The sequence below is a fragment of the Giraffa tippelskirchi genome, chromosome 2, assembly GCF_054371585.1.
Source record: "Giraffa tippelskirchi isolate mGirTip1 chromosome 2, T2T-mGirTip1v1.2.pri, whole genome shotgun sequence".
In the NCBI taxonomy this organism is placed as follows: domain Eukaryota; kingdom Metazoa; phylum Chordata; class Mammalia; order Artiodactyla; family Giraffidae; genus Giraffa; species Giraffa tippelskirchi.
In genome coordinates this window covers 104,685,164-104,710,200 of record NC_137276.1, presented here as the reverse complement: position 1 = coordinate 104,710,200, position 25,037 = coordinate 104,685,164, and the positions used below count along the sequence as shown (strand labels likewise).

The following is a 25,037-nucleotide window of genomic DNA, read 5'->3' as shown; positions in this document are numbered from 1 at the left end:
GATGCCTTCAGAAGTGGTGTTCAGTGGGCCAGCTTCTCCTCTGACACTCTGCCTTCCAGATCTTACTGCTGTCCAAACCCAGCCACTCACGTGTGGTCCTTGGCTCATCTGAACGGTAGCCATAGTTTTCATTTCCACTTTTCAACTTTGTCCCAACAGTGTCTTTGCTTGTCTTCACAGTTGCAGATTTCCTAGAATTAGACCATTTGAAAAAGCCAATGTTAATCAGCAATGGATGTTCGGGTCTCACTGTCCACCTAGTACATTCACACACAAAGAACTTAACACAAGGCTGACATTCAGGCACTGGCTCCTGGAGGGTGCCCAGCATCAGGATGGACTCTCATATGCACCAGGATGGCTATGTAGAGTCCTGTATGCTCACACACTCCCCTTATGGGAAGAAATAGAACTTGATCATGACAGGTCCATGTACTCCAATCCACAGGTGGTTGATACTCAACTCTCAGAAACCAATGACTAAATAAAGCAGGGTTGGCTTGCTATGACCCACAGACCAAATCTGGGCCCCCATCTGTTTCTATAAATAGAGTTTTATTGGAACTCATCTGCTTCCATATTGTCTGTGGCTGCTTTCCTGTTAGACCAACAGAGTTGAGTAGCTGTGACAGAAAGCATGTGGCCCACAAAACCAAAGAGATTTACTATCCGGCCCTTCGTAGAAAAAGTACACCTCTGAAATAAAGCAAAAATTGGTACAGCTTCCCAGGGGAAGGAAGTTTGGCAGTAGATATCCAAAGATTTTTAAATATTTATGTTTTACCACTAAGAATTGATTATCAAGCAAGGGAAATAAGCAAGGGTATGTGCAAATATTTACCTGAAAAGATGTTCATTCATGAGCTAATGATGATTACATACAACTTCCTTCAGCACATGTAGCCAGAAGATATTTTAAATTGCAGCATTACACATATTAAAATTGTCTAATAAGATAGTGAAAACTAGATGTGGTTTTAACACTCCCAACAAAACCACCACTGTCTAGAAATCCCTCCCTTGACTGCATTTATAATTATGTAAATATTGCAGACATTTAAACTGGTTATTATAAGTCCTTGACGTAGTTACCTTAAAAATACTTGCAGCTATATATGGACAGCTGTGAGAAGGGCAGGAATGTTTCCATTCCTCCCCCTGGGGGGTGAGCAGTGAATACTCCTAACCTGTCTGCCTAGTCAGTTTCATTGCCTTAAGCAACCCAGCCGGTCTCGCTGTCTCCACTGCCCCGGAAGTTCTAGTAGGACCTTTGACTGATTCTTAAAATGGTCCTCAGATCCCTAGCCATGCCTTAAAGCAGGAGGGCACCAGTCACGGTACAGAGTGTCCTCTTGTGGAAAGAGTGGCAAATGCCAGACACCAAGTAAAAATCTACTCCACTTTCCTAAGTGAGCAAGTCAAACATAGGCAGTAGGAACCCACCTATTTTATTCTACAGTTAATATCGCCCTATGAGTTGGTGATTGGCATACATGTTTTTCAGAGTGTCCACTTTTAGTGCTTTATTTTGAGTAATACAGTCCTAAAATCCCACAGCTGTGTGTGTTGGTTGATTTTCATTTGTTTTTATTTTCAGAAAATTGATATGATCTCAGACTTACCTTATTTCACTTTGATAACTAGATTCTGCAAAAAGAGAAAGAAAAGGAACAAAATTACATTAGCAAAATCATGGTAGTTATTCTGAAAATAAAATCGCATCAATTTTTATAGGCCCTTGATTTTAAACACTCACATTACTGAGTGTGTGTGATCCAATAGGTATTTAGTTCCCCAACAGTGAACTATCAAATGACTTCAAATATAAGGAAAGTAGAATTCACTGTTCACTATCATAAATAGAAGTATTTATGATACCTGGGTACCTGAAATACAGTAGGTGCCCAATATGTACTTAGTGAGTACTGAGTCTGATTCCTGAGGTTATAGAGACTCCATTTCTTCACCATGAGGACCCTGTGTTCCCAGTCCCTGCTGTCAATCATTCAGTGCTTACCTGTCCCAACATCATACCAGTGCTATGCAAAGTGTTATTTCATTTAATCATTACAACAATCCAAGAGGTAAGTGTTAGCATTATCATATTTTTAACAAACTAGATACTAACAGATAAGGAATTACATTGCTTAAGCATTATAGTTCTTCATTCTAAAATACATTTTCAGTCAACACGTACCAATAGTATCAATTCATACAGTTTCTGTCCACCCCTCAAAAGCTCTTGTTAAATTGCTAGTGTTTTTAGTCAATGGATTCTTGAGCTGGGAGGAATCTAGCATTTCAACATGGGGAGTAACACAGCCCCCACAATAGACCCAGCCCATCTGGCTCTAAAACCAGTGTGCTTTGCATCTTCACCTTCTTCTCTAGCGCCCCTATGCATCTTGCTTTATCAAGACCCCGAAAAAATTCATTTTCCTTATTTTTTGGATAATGTTCTCACTTATTTTCAGTTCTAACAACATTACTGATTGACACCTCAAATTGAACCTCAGAAGCAATCTTATTTGAGTTGAATGGGAGAGATTGGTCTCCCCGTGGTGACAGAGGATGCTGCTAGGGTTCCTGTCAGGTTCAGTCTGAAGGAGAGGGACCCCCGGTCCCACTGCTCTAGAAGCATGGATTCCCAAAGCATCCAGGCCATGCTGAGTGGGGTCCCCAGCCATTCTCAGCCAGTCCCCATAAACCAGGCAGAGTACTGAGAATTTTTCGTGCACCCAAACAGAGGAGCACTAGAAAATAATTTTTTTGTTTTTATTTACTTATTTTTTTGGCCACACCATGTGGCATGCAAGATCTCAGTTCCCCAACCAGGGATTGAACCTGTGCCACCTACTTTGGGAGCATAGAGTCTTAACCACTGGACCACCAGGAAGTTTCCAGAAAATACTTTTTAAAATCCTTGAATTTTAACAGTTTTAAGCATGGAAATAATTATCATGTGGAAGTCCAAGACTTTGATGGATCCTCTACATTTATGTCAAGGTTAAGTGTAGTGTCCATTGTGAATCAGCTTTTCAGAGATAAATGAAAGATAAACTCTAGGATAGATCACATAAACTTTTATTATGTTAATTTATTTAATTCTCCTAACCAGTCTCTGGGCTTCCATGGTGGTTCAGTGGTAAAGAATTCACCTGTAAAGCAAGAGACGTGAGTTCAATCCCTGGGTCAGGAAGAACCCCTGGAGGAGGAAATGGCAACTTACTCTAGTATTTTTGTCTGGGAAATCCCATGGACAGAAGAGCCTGGTGGGCTGCAGTCCATGAGGTCACAAAGAGTCAGACATGACTTAGCAACAACAACAACAGCAACAACCAATCTCTAGGATAGGACTTATCCTCATTTTGTAAATGAGGAAACTAAGAATCAGAGGATCTCTGGGTGTACAACCTATGTGGACCAGACCTTCCTACTAGGCTGGTGTGGAGCAGACAAAAGCCTAGGAGATGCAGAAGTCTAAATAACCAGAATGTTCTTCAACCATACCACAATAGCTAATGTCAAAAATAGTAATCTGAAGGCAACTAGCAATCCTAGTCTGTTTTGAATTAAAATTTAAGTTATCCATAGTTTTTATTAAAATTCAGTGGGGTTAATAATGCATCTGTGACATACAGGATAACTCCCAAGGAAAAACAAATTTCCATCAAATATGGGTCAACAGGGGTTCACTACTTTTCATTTCTATTTCCTAGAGAATAAAAGTATGTTGCTGTTTAGTTGCTAAGTCCAACTCTTTTGCAACCCCATGGACTGTAGCCCACCAGGGTCCTCTGTCCATGGAATTCTCCAGGCAAGAATACTGGAGTGGGTTGCCATTTCTTTCTCCAGGGGATCTTCCCAACCCAGAGATTGAACCCGTGTCTCCTGCATTAGCAGGTGACTGAGCCACCACAGAAGTCTGAATAGAGGTATAGCACAGAGGTAATTCTCCAAGGACAACCTAAACCCATGCAGGAGCTAAGTGTAGGCAAGTAGCCTAGTTAAGGCAGGACAATGCACATCATGTGAAATATCTCAACTAAGAGAGCTAGTCCAAGTAAAAGAGGTAGATAACACGGTGCCAGGCAGACATGCAGAAAGTGCTCATCAAATCACATAGTGCTAGTAAAATTCAAAGTACAATTAAACTGACATGTAGCCAAACACCAAAACTCTGACTTTGAGAAAAAAAAATTCAAATATTCAAATAGGAGTAGATGGAGGTTTTAGGAGAGAAAGAAAGACAAAGATGGACACACACTCAACACTTGGGTAGTCCTGAGTGGTACCTTGAGGTACTACTTGGGTAGTCCTGAGTCCATACAACAAAGTGCCTGTGGTTTCCAAAATCATGAACCAACTCCCACCCCAACACTGATTAACTTACCCCTAGGTTAAGCCTGCCCCCAGACAAGGCCACTGCCTTCACATATCTTGGAGTATCTCAAAAGACTTCATTTAGAAGATGTGTACTTATATTTATTAATTTTATTTGTACTATTTTTGTTAACAGAAGACCATGTTTTTCTTTCTACCACTGCATCGATATTCACCTAGAAAAGGAGAGTCAGAATCCTACAAAATAGAAAATAATCTTTTGATGTGCTCAGATAGGTGGATATTATTTTAGAAAGAAAAAAAAAAGTATAGCATCTGAATGACAGATCAAAATAGCCTTATATCCTTGCAAATAATGAAGTAGGAAAGGGCAACCCACTCCAGCATTCTTGCCTGGAAAATTCCATGGACATAGGGGCCTGGCAGGCTGCAGTCCACGGGGTCTCAAAGAGTCGAACATGACTGAGCACACACGCCTTGCAAATAAACACACAACCATCTCTTAACCTTCTCAGGGTGTGAATATCTGTCTTCCTTGAGGGCTTGGCTCAGGCTTCCTTCTGTGAGAAAGTCTTTTCCTTCTCTATTAATTTCATGCATTTCCTTTCAAGAACTCTAAAAGCCGATGTATTTTTTGAAAGAGGGGATGAGCTAATGAACTACAAATGCTTGTACCAAAAATTAAAAAACACATACAAATCTATGTGAACAAAAGTAAATTACCTTCTTTCTCTGTCCTGGAGACACAGCAGCAGAATATTATAATCAGAACAATGATCAGGATCAAAAGCAACGACAATGACACAGCAAGTAGAACTATGGCCCAGGTAGGCAATGATGTACCTGGTTTATCAATACCATCTATAAGGTAGAAAGGAGAAAAAAATATATTTTAGTGATGCTTGCCATTGTCAAGGGTATATAATCACTGAATCTGCCACACTATAAATTAGATTATATTTTCCGACAATGTTGTAACTATTGGATCTGCTACAGCCAGATGTCAAAGGCTAAGTTCCCTTCAGTCTGCTTAAATAGTCAATGTTCTACAGTATCTTCCATTACTGACTCATCCCATTATTGCTGCCAATAAATACCTGCCTAGTAACACAGTCCAAACATTCTCTGGTCAACGCCTCTAATACTCCTGAGAAGTGGATAAGCTGGGCTGGGCCACTCCCTAAGTTTGGAACAGTGGTTTCCATGCTCTGATATCATTTACTTACTCAAGAAATGCTTATTGACCAGATACACGCCCAGGAGTAGGATTGCTGGATCAAAACTCTAATTTGAAAAGAAACACGCACCACTTTGTTCATAGCAGCACTATCCACAGTAGCTAAGACTGGAAGAAAGCTAAATGTCTATCAACAGAGGAATGGATAAAGCAGAGGTGGTACACAATGGAATACTAGTCAGCCATAAAAAAGAATGAAATAATGCCACTGGCAGCAACATGGATGGACTTAGAGATTATCATACTAAGTGAAGTAAGGCAGAAAGAGAAAGACAAATATCATATGATATCACTTATATGTGAAATCTAAACTACAACACGATTGAACATATTTACAAAATGGAAACCGACTGATAGCTTCAAACACAAACTTACAGTTATCAAAGGGGAAAGGGGGTAGAGGAGGGATGAATTAGGAGTTTGGGATTAGTGGATACAAACTATTACATATAGGATGAATAAGCAATAAGGTTTACTATATAGTACAGGGAAATATATTCAATGCCCTATGATAAACCATATACCGCCTGATGTGAAGAACTGACTCATTGGAAAAGACCCTGATGCTAGGAAAGACTGAAAGCAGGAGGAGAAGGGGACAACAGAAGATGAGATGGTTGGATAGCATCACTGACTCAATGGACATGAGTTTGAGTAGGCTGTGGGAGTTGGTGACGGACAGGGAAGCCTGGCGTACTGCAATCCATGGGGTCGCAAAGAGTCAGACATGACTGAGCGACTGAACTGAACTGACCTATTCAATGTTTCAAGTCATGCTTCATCACCAATTTATTTTCAGGAATGGAAACAACTGATAAACTTTTGGAGTTGCTGTTATCTTATTTACATTAATGTATCCAGCAGTACTATAACATTGTAAAGGTGTTTCCCCCCAGAAAGTTTCCCCCCAGACAATGATGATGTGATTTCCAAGTTGTTCATGGCAAAGACATGTTCCTTAGAAAGAGTTTTGATGTATGCAACTTTAAATAGGGTTCTGAAATCATGATCATCAAAATACATTGTACTAATTGAGCAAGCCAGAAGTAGTAAGAAAATTTGTAATTATTCTGGTAATTTCTAGACAAATAAAAAAAGTGCAATCAAAAAAAAAGGAGAGCTGGGGAGAGAAAGAAAGAGAAGAAAAGCCATTTTGATTTTTCATGGCCATGTCCTAGTGGGCACTTTCCAATACATGTCATATGGTTATCTAAATTGAAATTTAATCTAATTTAAATTACATACAATTATATACAATTACATACTCAGCACCAATCATACCAGCACATTTCAAGGGCTCAGTTGCCCCAAATAAAGATCCTCACCTTCATCAGGGAGAGTCCAATGGGATCACACCACCTTCCTAGTCTTTCCCTGATGGCTAATAAATGCATGAAAAGATGTCCAACGTTGCTCATTATTACAGAAATGCAAATCAAAACTACAATGAGATATCATCTCACATTGGTCAAAATGGCCAGCATCAAAAAATCTACAAACAATAAGTGCTAGAGAGGGTGTGGGAAAAAGGGAACCCTCTTGCACTGTTGGTGGGAATATAAATTGATACAGCCATTATGGAGAACAGTATGGAGATTCCTTTAAAAACTAGGAATAAAACCACCATATGACCCAACAATCCCACTTCTGGGCATATACCCTGAGAAAACCATAATTGAAAAAGACACATGTACCCCAATATTCATTGCAGCACTATTTACAATAGCTAGGACATGGAAACAACCTAGATGTCCATCAACAAATGAATGGATAAAGAAGCTGTTGTACATACATACAATGGAATATTACTCAGCCATAAAAAGAAAGACATTTGAGTCAGCTCTATGAGGTAGGTGAACCTAGAGTCTATTACAGAAGTAAGGCAGAGAGAGAAAAACAAATATCATATACTAACACATATATATGGAATCTAGAAAGATGGTACTGATGAATCTATTTGCAGGGCAGCAATAGAGACGCAGACATAGAGAACAGACTTATTGACATAGTGAGGGAAGGAGAGGGTGGGAGAGATTGAAACAAATTTTGGAAACAAAATTTTTAAAAATTACCGTGTGTAAAATAGATAGTGAATGGAAATTTGCTGTATGACGCAAGGAGCTCAAACCCCATGCTCTGTAACAACCTAGAGGGGTGGGACAGGATGGCAAGTGGGAAGGAGGTTCAAAAGGGAAGGGACATATTTATACCTATGGCTGATTCATGTTGATATATGGCAGAAACCAACACAATATTGTAAAGCAATTATCCTCTAATTAAACATAAATTTAAAAAATAATTTTATAACAACATGTTTAAGTTGATCTGTTTAAATGTGAATTGCTATTCAAGAAAGTCTGTCACTCAACTCTGGGTGCTTGGGTAGCATCTCAGTGTAAATGTGTGCTATTTTATTAGATATCAGTCATTAGAAAAATGTTAAAACAACAGACTTTCTATGAAGAAAAATAGGATTTGCTTGTAAATCAACGGCCTCCCCACACTTTGGAACCAGAGATTATAGCTGAAAAATGTCTCTTGTATGTTCTTACTTAGAGTTTTCCTTGAAATCATAGTTTCAAAGTTAAAGGCTCAGAATAAGTTGTATGAATGGTTATAGATGATCACTAATGCTATGGTGTCAACCTCTGGGTGCTGACCTCTGGATGAGCAAGGATCCCACTGCAGAATAATCCACAGACTTATCTCAAAGCAAGCGCTGAAATCCAGAGAACCCTGAGTTTTGAAGAACTATATAATATAAAAAGATATTTGCCTTTTGTCCTTCATGCAAAGCTTCTCTGCATTACCTATGATGGCTTTTTTATGTATCTTTCTTTTTATAACATCTCATATTCAATGCCACCAAAATGTCTGTGAAATTGACCAACATAAGGTCCATTCTTCCTACACTTCTGTTCCTATCTAAACTAGACTTGTCCCCACAAGGACCGTGTCTTATTCTCCTTATACCCCAAGCAACAGGCAGATGGACAGATGAAGAGACTGTTTCCTCCTGACTCTACATGGAGAAGAGAAATCTGTACACTAGGCTGTAAGCTGCAAGTGAGCCAGAACTGGGACTCACCTTTCTCTTCATACTGAGATGCCTGGACAAGGATTACAAGACTTTAGAAAAGTCAAAACTAATATCTATCTCCACATCAGCCACTGTTCTTCTGAGGTAAGCTGGGACAGATAGAGATAAGAAAAGATTTACCCCCAAAAAATGAAGGGGGAGGTAACAGAATTATCACTCCCCATGTCATCCCTCCCTAGCCCCATAAATGGAGCTTTAAAACAAGTCAGTCCTTAAATTAGGAGCTTGGGATTAACATATCAGTCAGTCAATCAGTTCAGTCACTCAGTCATGTCCGACTCTTTGCAACCCCGTGGACTGTAGCACGCCAGACTTCCCTGTCCATCACCAACTCCTGGAGTTTACTCAAACCCATGCCCATTGAGTCAGTGATGCCATCCAGCCATCTCATCCTCTATCATCCCTTTTCCTCCTGCCTTCAATCTTTCCCAGTATCAGCATCTTTTCAAATGAGTCAGCTCTTCCAATCAGGTGGCCAAAGTATTGGAGTTTCAGCTTCAGCATCAGTCCTTCCAATGAATATTCAGGACTGATTTCCTTTAGGATGGACTGGTTGGATCTCCTTGAAGTCCAAGCGACTCTCAAGAGTCTTCTCCAACACCACAGTTCAAAAGCATCAATTCTTCGATGCTCAGCTTTCTTTATAGTCCAAATCACACATCCATAAATGAATACTGGAAAAACCACAGCCTTGACTAGACAGACCTTTGTTGGCAAAGTAATGTCTCTGATTTTTAATATGCTGTCTAGGATGGTCATAACTTTGCTTCCAAGGAGTAAGCATCTCTTAATTTCATGGCTGCAGTTACCATCTGCAGTGACTTTGGAGCCCAAAAAAATAAAGTCTGTCACTGTTTTCACTATTTCCCCATCTATTTGCCCTGAAGTGATAGGACTGGATGCCATGATCTTAGTTTTCTGAATGTTGAGCTTTAAGCCAACTTTGTCAACAAAGGTCCATCCAGTCAAGGCTATGGTTTTTCCAGTAATCATGTATGGATGTGAGAGTTGGACTATAAAGAAATTGAGCACCGAAGAATTGATGCTTTTGAACTGTGGTGTTGGAAAAGACTCTTGAGAGTCCCTTGGACTGCAAAGAGATCAAACCAGTCCATCCTAAAGGAGATCAGTCCTGGGTGTTCATTGGAAGGACTGATGTTGAAGCTGAAACTCCAATACTTTGGCCACCTGATGCGAAGAGTTGACTCATTGGAAAAGGCCCTAATGCTGGGAAGGATTGGGGGCAGGAGGAGAAGGGGACGACAGAAGATGAGATGGCTGGATGGCATCACCAACTCGATGGACATGTGTTTGGGTAGACTCCAGGAGTTGATGCTGCGATTCATGGGATCACAAATAGTCGGACACGACTGAGCGACTGAACTGGAACTGGATATATAAAATAGATAAACAACAAGGATCTACAGGATAGCACAGGAAACTATACTCAATATTTTATAATAATTTTGGGAAGATAATATGAAAAAATATATATACCTGGATCACTCTGCTATACACCTGAAACTAACACAACATTGTATATCATCTACACTTCAATTTAAAAAAATAAAAATGAGATAAAATACAGTATATGGTCAAAAAACAAGCCAGTCCCTTAACACCAATCACATCCCGAGAGTGACATGACTTGTCCCCTTGCTCCACAGAAAGCAGACTCCCAAACATCACTTGAAATGCTTGCTGTGCTCATGGACTCAGAGCCAGCTCCCTCGATGCCTAGTCAGGGGTCTGTAATTGTACCCCAGGTGATTCTGAGGGAGGTGGTTGGTGATCCACACTTTGAGAATCCCTGAGTGCAGTCAAGATGTAAACACTGCCCAAGCAAACTGCCACATTCCAGGGAACCCCTATATTCTCCCTCCCATTGATATGATGACAAAATTATTAAACCCAGAACTGCTTTAGGATATTCACACTCCATCCACTCTTCAGAAACCTTGTGACTTAGAGAGCTTTGGGCTCCGTGTCAATAGAACCAATCAAATTTAATGGCCACCATGTGCCTATGCTCCCTTTAGCCTTGGGCTCACATGTCAGTAACCATTCTCACCCCACCAGGCTGTTCAGAAACTCAAGAGGCATGGGTCAAAGTGCCAAACGCTGTGAGGTCCAGCACACGTGTTCCAGATTGCAGTGCTCATCTTAAATTCAGTCTGATGAACTCTTTTTACAAACTGAAGTTTGAAAAGAATAGGAGCTTTTATAAGAAGGGAGCCAGCAGAGGCGGGTCTGGTTCAAGATTCAAGAGTAAGGCTTGAAATTCTTACTGGAAAAAGTCAACACACTGTTGACTTACTCAAACACTCTATCAGGGGCGTTTCCTTTGCTGCTGGAAAAAACTCTCAGCATGCCAACTTGGGTCAGCTGTTTCTTGGCATGACAATCTTCCCCCCAATCTTATACAGCAAGATAACCCTAGGGAGGGCCTATTTGAAGGAAGGGAGGCCACCTCGCTGGCATGGGGAACAGAATCAAGAAAGAGAGAGGGTGATATTGCACCCTGGCTGCCTCTCATGTCCCTTAATTCAACCACCAAGTTCAAAAGAGGGATGCCTGCACTCACCTAAAATCCCCAGGTTCTCACCAACATGGCAACTTACATCATGAACCACATGGCTCAGATTTTTGCTTCCTATTGGCTGTGACCTCGCTACCCTGGGGGTCAAATCTCCCACAGAGTTTCCCACCTAAGAAAGACTTATGCCCTCTCTCTGCTCCAGGGGAACTCCAAGAAAAGTGTGGGGTGTGTGTTGTAAACAGATGTAATTTAGGATTGGAGCCACACAGAGGAAACTTCCTTCAGTTCAGTTCAGTCGCTCAGTCGTGTCCAACTCTTTGCTACCCCATGGACTGCAGCACGCCAGGCCTCCCTGTCCATCACCAACTCCCGGAGTTTACTCAAACTCATGCCTATCGAGTCAGTGATGCCATCCAACCATCTCATCCTCTGTCATCCCCTTCTCCTCCTTCCCTCAGTCATTCCCAGTATCAGCATCTTTTCAAATGAGTCAGCTCTTCCAATCAGGTGGCCAAAGTACTGGAGTTTCAGCTTCAGCATCAGTCCTTCCAGTGAATATTCAGGACTGATTTCCTCTAGGATGGACTAGTTGGATCTCCTTGCAGTCCAAGGGACTCTTAAGAGTCTTCTCCAACACCACAGTTCAAAAGCATCAATTCTTCGGTGCTCAGCTTTCTTTATAGTCCAACCCTCACATCCATACATGACTACTGGAAAAACCACAGCCTTGACTAGATGGACCTTTGTTGGCAAAGTAATGTCTTTGCTTTTTAATATGCTGTCTAGGTTTATCACAGCTTTCCTTGCTTACTTTAATAATAACTTTTAATTGATTTTATAATATATATATATATGTACACACATGCATATATATCACAGGTATCTATGCTTAGCATGAGGCTAATTTTTTAACGCGCAGGGCTTCCCTGGTGACTCAGTGGTAAAGAATCCACCTGCCAATGCAAGAGATGACGGTTCAATCCCTGGGTCAGGAAGACCCCTGGAAAAGGAAATGGCAACGCACTCCAGGATTCTTGCCTGGAAAATTAGATGGACAGAGGAGCCTGGCCAGCTACAGTCCATGGGGTCTCAAAAGGGTCAGACACTGCTGAGCAACTAAACAACAACAATTTTTAAATGAGCACATTTACAGTGGGTTGAAAGAAAGAGAAACAATTGTCCATATGGGTAAAGAGAAAATCATGACAGTGGACAGAAAACAGAATCTTGGAATTATCTCATCCATTACCCAAACCCTTCATCATGCAAATAAGACACTCAGGATAAAGCTCCATTAAAGGTAAGCCAAGGGCACTCAGAGCAGGGAAGCCCCAGAGTCTCTGAGTCTATATTCTGCCACGTTGGGTCTCTAATCTGGAAAATTCCTGCCTGGAAAGTTGCAACCCATGTCCTATAGGAATCAGGGACTGTCAGTGGACACCAGGCCCTGATTTGTGTCTTAGCAAAGGGTGTGGGCACAGTGATTCAAGATGGAAAGCAGATTTGTGGGTGAGGATGGATATACTACGGGCTTCTCTTGTGGCTCAGATGATAAATAATCTGCCTGCAAGGGAGGAGACCCAGGTTCAATCCCTGGGTATACTATACCTGTTACCCACAAACAGTGACTAAGTAAGGTTATCTCCAAGTTCAACACCAACTGTCTTCCTCCCTACATTCCCTCCCATAACTGCCTGCACACAAGGACTGCAAGACTGAATTTACAGTATGACTTTAATCTCAGCTCTGAGATTGTCCTTTTCCCATCTGTGAAGAAAAGGAAAATAGATCCCAGGTGCTCTCACAGAAGTGCTCAGAATTTTAAAAGGGCACATAGACTTTCTCAAAACCAGCAGGATAACTGCAAAATGTCACTACCAGAATGTGCAAGATATGCTCCTATGTGTAGTAGAAAGGACATGGGAGATCACTGAATCCACAAAATAAGTGAAAACCATAGCTCACTCTCCTGTCCTGTAGGCTCTGGTGCAGGCACTGGGTGTTTTAACCCACTTACCTCTCCCACCAACAACCACCCTAGACGGTAGGGATTATTATTATCTGTTTCACAGATGAGGAAACTGAGGCTCAGAGAGGTTAAGTCACTTGCCTAATGTCACATAGTGAGTAAGAAGGCAAGCTGGGAATTGAGTCCATGCTGTCTGGCATCAATCAAGTCTGTGAAGAGTAGCATCTGATGAGGCTGGGAGGCTGGGCGTTGGAAAGGTTCCATTTCAGTAGCTCCTAATCCTGCTTGCTCAGTAATTTGGGAGCTTTTAAAAAAAAAAAAAAATACTGACTTCCAGATTCTACACAGACTGAGACAGAACTCTGGGGTGGGGCCTGAGAATCAGCATACATGTTAAAGCTCCCTTAACAAGCAGCCAAGGACAGGAAATGCATGCCCTGTTCTCTTCCCTGCCCCTCATTTTACCCACAAGAAGACTATGCTGCAAAGGCCAAGGACTTGCCCAATGTCACACAACTAGTGCCCAAATTCCGTCAAGGCCGGTCACACCCACCACTCTAGTCTGCTCTCGAAAGGAGCACGTCCCACAGAACTCAGATCACACCAGGAATCACCACAGTCTACAAGGCAATCGTGTGTCCTAAAACTATGGCTTCACTTGCACAGTCCACAGCCTGCACACTTGTAAGTTTGTAGAGAAAATGACCCAGACGGTCAGACAGAGGGTTGGGGGAGCTTGGCTCAAGGCAGGAGTGAGGGGGGCTCTCACCTTCTCGCTGTCTGTATGTCTGCAATCTTAAAGTCTGTATTATCTCTATAATCAAGAAAATCAATTTAAAAAGACACCAGCATGCGCCTTTCAATATGTTTTTCTTTATAGAATCAATAAGCACTTCATGCAACCTTTTGGCTTGAACTCATCAAGCTTCCTAAGCTGTCAATGTCACTTTCCTCAAGGGCTCAAAAGGATTACCCCCAAAATGAACACAAACTCCTCGCACTTTTAGGAAATGGGTGGCAAGGCTGATGTTTTTATCTGATTCCTGAGGAAGCCTGAACAAGCACAGCCTCATGCACTCTCGGAAATGTGGCTTAGCTCCCAGAAGCCAGCACCCCTAGCGCAGGTGGTAACAAGGTCTTCAGCTACTAAAACTTGCATAAAACACACAACACACCACCAGCCACCAGCTGCTCTCGATCTTGATGAATAATTTAGAAACAAATTACCCATCTCCAAATGAGTCCAATAAAATGGGACTCATACCCATCACACTCTCCTCTGTGAAGCTGTTGGGACTCCAGATGCTGTAATTAAGCCTGCTCACTTCACTGGTCCCGGGCTAAGAAGAATTCAGCCAAATTAAACCCCATTAAGGGAAAGTGAATGCCCCTTGCCCTTTCGCTACAAAAGACAAACTTTGCAGACAAGCTCATCTCCAGATCCATTTCTACAAGGCAACATCAGTCAGAGCAGAGCTCTTTGTTGCATTATTGCCTTAATAAAGTGTGTGGTTTGAACAGTTTCATTCCATTTGGTACTAATAGAACTTTTTTTTCAATCTTTCAAGCCCTGGACCATACTTTGTCACATTTAAATTACCTAAAAGCAAGCTGGGTTGGCTCCTTGGCTGCTGTTAAGTCGCTTCAGTCGTGTCCGACTCTGTGCGACTCCATAGATGGTGGCCCACCAGGCTCCCCCATCCCTGGGATTCTCCAGGCAAGAACACTAGAGTGGGTTGCCATTTCCTTCTCCAATGAGTGAACGTGAAAAGTGAAAGTGAAGTCGCTCAGTCGTGTCCGACTCTTCACAACCCCATGGACTGCAGCCTACCAGGCTCCTCTGTCCATGGGATTTTCCAGGCAAGAGTACTGGAGTGGGGTGCCATTGCCTTCTCCTGGCTCCTTGGAGAGATGGCCAATTCCAGGCCGGAACAGGGGAAATGCAAAGAAAATTTGGAACATCTTAATGAGTCAAGTGCTCAGAAACTAAGAGGGACGCATCAGGAGGACACTAGAGCCAGCTGGAAAGGATTCCTCCTGGCCAAAATTGGAATATCAAAACGGATAGTGATGGGAGTAAATTACAATGTATTGGATAAAAATGAGTCCACACCAAACTGTAAAAAAAAAAAAAAAGAAGAAGAAGAAGCAAGAAAGAAAAGGAAGAAAGAGACAGCAATGTCTCTTCTTTGCAGAAGAATGTGTGTGCTCATTTGTTCAGTCATGTCCAACTCTTTGTGACTCCCTGGACTATAGCCTGCCAGGCTCCCTGTCCATGGGATTACACAGGCAAGAATACTGAGTGGGTTGCCGTTTCCTACAGTAGGGGATCTTCCCAACCCAGGGATGGAACCCACGTCTCTTATGTCTCCTGGACTGGCAGGTGGATTCTTTATCACTGTGTCACCTGGGAAACCCTTTAAAGAAAAATGACAACTAAAAAATATAGAAAAATGGTGGAACCAGAAAATCATTCTTTTACAACCACCAAAGAAATAAGTGATTTGGGCAATGACTTATCCATGAATGCAAATATTATTAGGTGAAAAACAGTCAAGAAACAGATATTCACACAGTATTTGTAGATTATATATTAATTATAAAAGCTAAAATGTACCCTTATAATAGAGAAATTTGGGGGACATTGTTTTAATCAGATGATCAAACTTATTACCAGTAATCAAGAAAACTGGCAGCATGTGCCCACATGACATTACTCATATCTTGGCAAAAATATTTGACCTTCATCAAGTATGCTGGGAAAACTCAGACAAATCCATATTGAAGGGCTTCTTGCAAATAATGTCTGGATCCTTCAAAGATGTTTTTATCAGAAAAGACAAAAAAGGTGGGGGACCACTGGATATTAAAGGAGACCAAAGAAGACATGACAATCAAAGGTAACACATTGTCTTTAGCTGGATACTGGTTTGGGGGGAGAAACATCTAGAAAGGACAATGGGAGAAATTTGAATATGAACTGAATAGTGTATAATAGTATTGTATCAATGTGAAAGTTCCTGACTTCCAAGAACATTGGGGTTAATTAGAATGGCCTTGTTCTTATGATACATATGCTGGGGTATTTAGGGTAAAGCGTCATAAACCTCCAAGTAAATCTTAAATGGGAAAGAAGGAAAGAAGGGAAGGAAGGAAGGAAAGAGAGAGAGGAAAAAGATTGTAAAAAGAGTGAGGGAAGGATGGACAGAAGACGGGGAGGGGGAAGACAAGGAGGGAGGGAGGGAAAGAAAAGCTGAGAGAGAGAAGCAAACGTGAGAAAATGTTCACATCTCTTGTGTCTACGTGAAGATACGTTGGTACTCCTTGTACTATTCTTGCAACTTTTCTAAAGGTTTTTAATTGTCCAGACTAGTAAGAAAAGCAAGTTAGGTTTGAATTCTAGCTTCCTCTTCATATACAGTCTTGGTAGGAAATAAGCTAAATTCTTTGGAGTCTCGTAAGATGAAATAAGTTAACCCTGACTTAAAACCAAAAAACACAGATTTCTGTGATCTTTACCATCGAAAAGACAGATATTCACAGAAGTAGGTCAAAGCTCTGGCAGTCCCGAGCTCCCATTTCTGTTGGCAACCACCAGTTGGAGCTAGTCTACCTGCTCTGTGTGAATGGGACATGCTGTTTGATTCCTAACAAGCCCCTACAATCTGTCTCCTACCTGACGTGTATATTCACCCATGCTTTCATTTTTGTTGTCTGCCTGGTCTCTGGGGATGTCTGAGTTGGAGACAAGGGCCAAACATCCAGAGTGTGGGCTTGTGCTGGTACTACACTGGGGATAATTCCCTGCAGTGTAAAGTTCAGGATAACAGTATCTAAACACAGCTTAGGCTCTAAATGGCTTTTTACAGGTTCACAGAGACATCATCTGTTGTGCAGTGAATTGTGTCTCCCCAAGCTTCCCAGGTGGCACTAGTGGTAAAGAACCCACCTGCCAATGCAGGAGACATAAGAGACCTGGTTTCAGTCCCTGGGTCAGGAAGATCCCCTAGAGAAGGGCATGGCAACCCACTCCAGCATTTTCTCCTGGAGAATCCCATGGACAGAGAAGTGAGCTACTGTTCAATGGGTTGCAAAGAGTTGAAAAGGACTGAAGTGACTTAGCATGCACACATGAAAATTCATTTGTTAAAGTCCTATCTTCTAGAACCTCAGAATGTGACCTTGTCTGGAAACAGTGTTGTTGAAGATGGAATTTAGTTAAGATGAGGTCATACTGGATAGAGTGGCCCCTGATCCAATATGACTGGTGTCTTTATCTTTTTAAAAAAGGAAGGGGATGGAGTTTGGACACAGCCATACACGTAGGGAGAACATGATGTGAAGACAAAGGTAGAGATCAGTGTGATGCAGTGTCCATAAGCCAAGGGACACCACAGATGGCCAGCAAACCACCAGAAGCTGTGTTACAGGGAAGAGCAAATTACAGCTCCATTTGGATCTGTTTCTTTAACCTTTGCTTCCTGTTGCTTTTGTTCACTGAAAGGACACTGTGCATACAATGTGGCCTGCCTCAGAAAACCCTGCCTCTCTGCCTGAATATTAAACCAAAATGCCTTTGTTCAGGCACCTGTCCACCTGTGGGTGGCAGGATGAAAGAAATAAACACATCTTCTGCCTGAGGATTGCCATTCTAGGAGATATTTGCAAGATTAATGGCCTCTTTACTTTGTTTCCTCACCTCCCCCCATCTCTGTTCTATAAAAGAACCTGGTATCCAGGCCCCAATAAGATGGTTATTTTGAGACATTAGTCTGCCACCTTCTCAGTCAGCTGACTTTCTGAATAAAGTCATATTCCTTGCCTCAATATCTCATCTCTTGGATTTATTGGGCTGTTGTGCAGTGAGCAGAGTGAGCTTGGATTCAGTAACAGCTGGGGGAGAGGTCTGGAACACCCTGTCTACACCTTGATCTCAGCTGCCCAGCCTCCAGAGCTTTGAGAGAAACCATTCCTGTTGTTTAAGTACCCAGTCTGAGGTTACACAGCCCCAGGACACTCACACACCTTCCAGGGCTGCTCACAGGGAGAGGGCAGAGTGGACTGGAGGGCAGAGAGGACAGGTAAACAGATTCGATACACACTGACAAGGCCACCTCTGCCATCTACTATAAATATGGACATGTTCCAAACAATGCTCCCCTGTCATCACATCTTTACAACAGGAATATAACAGCATCCACTCATGAGAAAGCTGCACAGGTTAATTTGGTTAATATTTGAGAACCACTTAAACTAGTGTATTTAAAGAGGAGATACATTGTTTTGTATGTGTGCAAATAGCTGATTCACTTAACTGTACAGCAGAAACTGACACAACATTTTAATCAGTATACACCAATAAAAATTAAAAAAAAAAATAAAGTGAAACACTGAGCTGGAAAAAATAGTCTTTACTTAGTCAGTGATATGTAGTGCTATTTTTTATTTTTATTATTGTTATTATTAATCTTGCTATGGCTGTAACTTTGTTCCAAACTTTGGAAGATCTTAAGTGAAGATGTTTTCATAGTGGGAAGATTTATGGACCATGGGAGAACTTGTCCTGGCTTCAGCATCCCTCTGTGCCATCAGCATATGATCTGGAACAGAGTGTAGTCCTTCTCTGGGCCTCCTTTCCTTTCACTTTTCTAAATTGTAGGTGTGAAAGCAAATCTCCAGCCCCCACCCCTGTGCTTTCTGAGCTCAAGCAGGCTCAGAAGGGCCCCATGAAGATGTGTGGTCAGAGTCCGGCATTTGCCAAGGACCCTGTTGATGATGGCATCATCAACACAATGGACATGTACTTGAGCAAACTCTGAGAGATAGTGAAGGACAGGGAAGCCTGGCGTGCTGCAATCCATGGGGTCACGGGGTTGTAAAAAGTCTGGCATGACTCAGTGACTGAACCACAAGGACCCTACAGCAGATTCTCTTTGGATCTAAATTATAAACTTATGTCATTTTGTACATTTCTTTTAAAATGCATAGACCTGGTACTTTCAGATACGCTGTGGATTTGCTGTGTAAAAAAATGATCCCTCCTAATTCCACTAAGATTGGAAGGAATCCCTGAGAAAATGCATACCCTCCTCAAAAATTAGAAGAATTCATTTCCTATTGGCACAGGGGATGGGATCAGATAGGAGCAATGGGTGAGAGCTAGAGAAAAGCACTGAATTCAAGAATTTATATCTGAAAACTTAATGCTATTTTATAAGTAGCTGCCAAGATTCTCAGTGATTTCCATATGTAAGTAGGAAAGAGAGAAACACTTGAAGAGGGAATTTAAACGTGAAATTACAGGGTCAAGAAGCTGACACAAGTACTTTGTCTCCATTACCGTCTCTTCCTAAGATCAAGGTCACCATACGATTTTCCTGGGCATCGTTGATTAAGCAGCACAGTATATAAAATGTAAAGCATGCAATAATAATTCACTTTATATGAAGCAAAAAGTCTTCACTTACCCAAGGGAGACTGAACCACAGTGAGATTGACAGTTACAGACTCATGGACGTCCAGCCCCTTCATCTCAGCCACACAAGTCACAGTGCCATTGCCCTGCGGCGTCAGAGCCAGGACACTCACTGCACTTTGAAGGTCCTCAGGCTCCAGGATGGAATAATAGCTCGAATGGCTCACAGGAACCCCTACCTCCCAGGAAAGATCTGGAAGCGGGGTCCAGTTCAGTGCACGGCAAGTCACATTACAAGGCTTATCCTCAATGACTACAAGGCTGCCTCCAGGAATGAGCAACTGCCCCATGACTGAAGGAGAAAAGAGAAATGTTCAAGGGAATGATCATGCCTCTCAGGGCCAGATTTTTCCAAAATTTTTCCTTCAGATTACATTGCATAAGCACTGTCTCCCTCAGCCCAAATTGACTGTGTCTGTATCCAGAAACCATAAGTCAAGTTTGATCTGTGTATTTAGTTTACACCTGTCAGGTTGACAGAAGAAGGGGAGGTGGCTCATCAGAAAATATAGATTCCAGAGACAATGAATAAATAAAAAATCAGGATCCAGGGACTTGGGAAGCAATACTTAATTGAAACACTCTTGTTCTTTTTCAACACATAATTTTCTTCTATTAGTTTTGAATGCATTTCCTCCTTCTGTTCTTTTCCATTTATCTAGAATCCCCCCCCTTTTTTTTTTAGAATCCCTATTTTATGCATATAGAAACTCTGGGATTCATTCTTCAAGTGGTTATCTATTTATATCTCTATTTAATTGTATTCTTTCACCAAATTCTTGGAAAATTTTAGGGGCTTGTCTTTCATCTTCACTGATCATTTATTTTGTTGTTAATTATAACAAATCTGTAGTTCACATCTTTCATGTTTTTTCATTTTTTCACTTAGGAGTTTTTTTAATTATCTTAAAACAATCTTCTCTGATTGACTGTTATTACCTTTTGAAAATATCCTTGTTAAATTTCACAGGTAATAAACAATAACCATTTTCTTTTAAAAAAAAAATCAGGGTCCAGGGGATATAAATTACATGGGAAAGATGGGATGAATGTGCCCACCACAGAGGGCTACAGGATCACCGCAGCAGAGTTGCAACTTTGTCCTGGGCTGCCCTAAGAACCAACGCAAAAAGGGAAATAACCTTTACATTCTTTTCACTGTAGAGAGAACACATCTCAGTTTCATGATGGAAGCAAGTCTCTCCTGGCCTTTCTTTGACCAATCAGATCCATTTTTCTTTATTTTGGGACAACACATTTTAAAATATAATTTCCTGTGATGTTGCCTTAAACTATTTTTCTAGGTACAAATTAGATGCAAATCTAATCTAATTATGGAAATAACTACCTTAAATCCTGTATCAGAATATATTAGATCAATTATTTTAAAGTTTTTAGTAAAGACTCCCTTGCATATGCCAGGGCTCACACTGTAAATAACCCACCTGAAAATAGCACTTGTATGTGCTACTATTACTAAAATAACCCGAGGATTGGCCCCGGAAAAGACACAGCCTTAGTGAATTACATAGACACTGAAATATTCAAATTAAAATTTCCTAAAACTCCCTCCCACATTTTATAATGGAAAAAACACTGGACTAAGAATCAAAGAATCTGTTCTGGATCCTGGCTTTCCCACAAAATTGTCATCACCTTGGGAAGGTCACTGAAATTCTCAGGCTCTCTTTTTACTACCTGGTGAACAAGAGGCTTTAACTAGATCAGTGGTTTTCAAACATTTTGGTTTTAATACTTTTCATACTCTTAAAAACCACTGAGGATGCCAGAGACCCTTGGTTTAGGTGGGGTCTATATATATTTTCCATATTTGAAATTAGAATTAAATATTTGCTTATTTTCAAACACATATTGTAAAATAACATTAGTAACCCATTACTTCCCAGATGGCTCAGAAGATAAAGAATCTGCCTGCAATGCAGAAGGCCCCAGGCTTGATCACTGGGTCAGGAAGATCCTCTGGAGAAGGGAATGGCTAACCACTCTAGTATTCTTGCCTGGTGAATTTCATGGACAGAGGAGTGTAGTAGACTACAGTCCAAGGGGTCACAAATAGTCAGACACAACTGAGCAACTAACACTTTTGCTGGTTAATATGGATTAACATATTTTTATGAAAAATATATTTTTAACCCAAAATAAATTAGTAAGAAAAATGACATTGTTTTCTATTTATGCAAATCTCTTTAACATCATGTGGCTGCCTTCAATCTGTTGCCATATATTGCTTTCTTTGGAGTATATAAAGAAAATATGAAAATCTAACTTCACACAGATATATGGTTGGAGTGGTAAGGAGGCTTTTCAGATAATCATGGCTATTCTTTAATACTACACCAAAACTTGACAAGTAGTGTTTTCTTAAAGTTTAGTTACACTGTGGAGGGCTTCCCTGGTGGCTCAGACGGTAAAGAATCTGCCTGCAATGTGGGAGACCTGGGTTCAATCCCTGGGTTGAGAAGATCCCCTGGAGAAGGGAACAGCTACCCACTCTAGCATTCTGACCTGGAGAATTCCGTGGACAGAGGAACCTGGCTGGCTACAGTCCATGGGACTGCAAAAAGTCACACACAACTGAGCGACTTTCACACACACTGTAAACTGAAACCACACAAATAAACTTTCATTCCGTTACATTAGAATTCATTGCTCTAGCTGACACTTTGAATGGATCTTTTATCCTTGCCTGATTTTGTATCATACATCAGTCACTTGGAAAATGCCAGTCCACTAAATTATGCAGATCTTCCCAGTGTACAGTGGGAAACTCCCTGTACACTTATGACAATGCATGAGAAAGGCAATAACATCTTAACATGACTATGGAAACATGTATTCTCAAAAAACACGCTGAAAGAACCTGGGAAGACGCTGGAGAGTTTCCAGACTAGACTGAGTGGAATCAGCTCTGAAAGCCCTTCTTACTCTGAAATGTTAGGTTTCCCATTATTTCTTTCTTGAATAGTGGCTTAGCGTAAGTGAAGCACATTAGCTATCTCAAGGATTACTGCAAATATAATGAGGGAGGAATGGGTTTGTCCCTCTGCAGGCTGCAGGGGTTTGTGCTTATTCTTTTCATTTCATTCATTGTTTCATGATGGAGATGTGTAAGAAGACAGGAACTGGGGAGGAATACTACTGCTTTAGTGATTTTGTACTCCAGTCTTAGTGGCCCTCAAAACACCTGAGGTCTAGATTTCAGTGTGTGATTAATTGGTAGATTGGGCAGTAAATAGACAAACTCAATCTGAATATTTTTCTTTTTCAGTATGCATATGTGATCTACTTTTTCCCACTCACTGGCTTTCACAAAGGTCATCCAGTGGTGTGAAAACACTTTTCACAAGGTGATAGCTAGAATATCCACATAGATTTTGGATAACTCAACATGCAGTTATGTAAGGTCTCTTTATTTGTCTTGTGGATACACGAGAAGGGGAAAAAAACAGTCTTTTGAAGTGAACTGAATGAAGTGCCATTCAGACCAATATAACCAGGGTAATGGATGGAGTTCTGTCTCAATCTGTGGGTTCCTTCCACACGACCTTGGGGAAGACTGTAACTTCCCTAGATGCTTGTTCTTCCATCTGTGTTAAAAACCAAAAGCTACAGTAATTATCAACATAAAAAAATGCATGTTTGCAGTATTCAGGCAACTTTATAGATGCATAGCTTCAGGCAAGATGCTATAAAACCACACAGATTTATGAATCTGACATGCCATAAGCATAGCAGTAGTAAGTCATGTCTTTGACCCTGTTTCCTTGATCCAGAGGTATTTCTTCATTTTGTCTGTTTTCTACAGACCTTCAAACACATCTCATATGGCACCTGCTCCCTGGAGCCAACCTAGAATACTTCATTGAGTCTCTCATCTCCTTCACAATTTGAACCTGACCTTGCCTCCCTCTCACTGAACTAGCCAGCATCTACATTGCACCACTGCTGTTTATGCCCTTGCATTATCCACTTTGTTGTTGCTGTTGTTGTTCAGTCACTCCGTCGTGTCTGACTCTTTGTGACCCCATGGACTGCAGCATGGCAGGCTTCCCTGTCCTTCACCATCTCCTGGAGCTTGCTCAAACCCATGTCCATTGAGTCAGTGATTTCATCCAACCATCTCATCCTCTGCCAACCCCCTTCTCCTCCCGCCTTCAATCTTTCCCACCATCAGGGTCTTTTCTAATGAGTTGGCTCTTCATATCAGGTGGCCAAAGTATTGGGGCTTCAGTTTCAGCACCAACTCTTTTTTGTAAAATATTTATTTATTTGGCTGTGTCGGGTCTTAGTTGCTGCACACAGGATCTTTGTTGCTGGATCTTTGTTGCAGCTTGCAGGATCTTTCATGTGGCACACAGATTCTGTAGTTGTGGCAGGCAGACTTAGTTGCTCCGTGGCATGTGGGATTTTAGTTCCCTGACCAGGGATCGAACCCGAGTCCTCTCCTTCACAAGGTGGATTCTTAACCACTGGACCACCAGGGAAGTCCCTATCCACTCTTCTTGAATTCTTGAGGACAGGATTGTGTCTTACTGCACTTATCTTTCAGTCTTCCTTAAATGCCTAATGCAATGGTGTGCTCCTATTGGGAACACAATAAATAATAGCAAATGACTACATGGAGATTGTTATGAATCAGGTGCTATCCTAAACGGTTTTATATAGACCGACTCTTTTTATCTCACAACTGCCCTGTGTTGAAGAAACTACAGCATGAGGTCACTAAGTAATATGTTCAAGGTCACACAGTTAGCGATAAAGCTGGAATTTGACCTGGCAGCCAGGCTCCCACACCTCTGCTGTTAACCTCCAGACCTCTCTGGCCCCCAGCTTCATATGCAGTAAATTGAAACAGACAGAGTATGGGAGTCTTCAAACCATCCTCAGTCAGTTTTTCATCTGATCCTCATAGTAAACCTGTGATGTGAGAGGGGGAGCCTTATCCCCACTTTAAAGATGAAGAAATTGAGCCATTTCAGGGGTCACCAAGGTGGGAGAAAAACAAAACCAGAACTCATATCTTTGATTCCTTGTCCTGTGCTCTTTCCTTTATACCACAAATTATTAGAATAAGAATTTCATCGTGAAAACTAAGCCAATAAGCCAGGTAGCCTCACACGATCACTTCTTTAGAGAATATCATTGTACCCTTAATTAAACCACACAAAATCAAAGACACATAAAAATAAAGATAAAACAATTTGGCTAAATTTAACAAGAAGCAAGTAGAAATAGGTAAACCTGTATCTTCACCAAACATTATCAAATTTGATTTCATAGCAGTGCAAATATAGACCAAATCATTGGAAATTTCTCCTAAACTAACAAATAAATACGCATAAGAAAAAATTT

The 25,037-nt window shown here is 41.2% G+C and overlaps 1 protein-coding gene across 3 annotated transcripts in view; it reads right to left on the bottom strand.

Moving 5' to 3' along the window:
- The window catches only part of IGSF5 (immunoglobulin superfamily member 5), a 53,243-nt gene that overhangs the window by 13,938 nt on the left and 14,268 nt on the right, over positions 1-25,037 (bottom strand). For 2 of the 3 annotated variants that reach the window (XM_081574153.1, XM_081574154.1), the window contains 4 exons: positions 19,657-19,956; positions 5,068-5,205; positions 1,623-1,647; positions 91-191 (listed from right to left, as the gene is read on the bottom strand). In XM_081574153.1, coding sequence (XP_081430279.1) covers positions 91-191; positions 1,623-1,647; positions 5,068-5,205; positions 19,657-19,956 — 564 coding nt within the window. Of the gene's footprint in view, positions 1-90; positions 192-1,622; positions 1,648-5,067; positions 5,206-19,656; positions 19,957-23,169; positions 23,273-25,037 lie in introns of those variants that run through there. The other variant, XM_081574155.1, reaches the window with a different exon arrangement.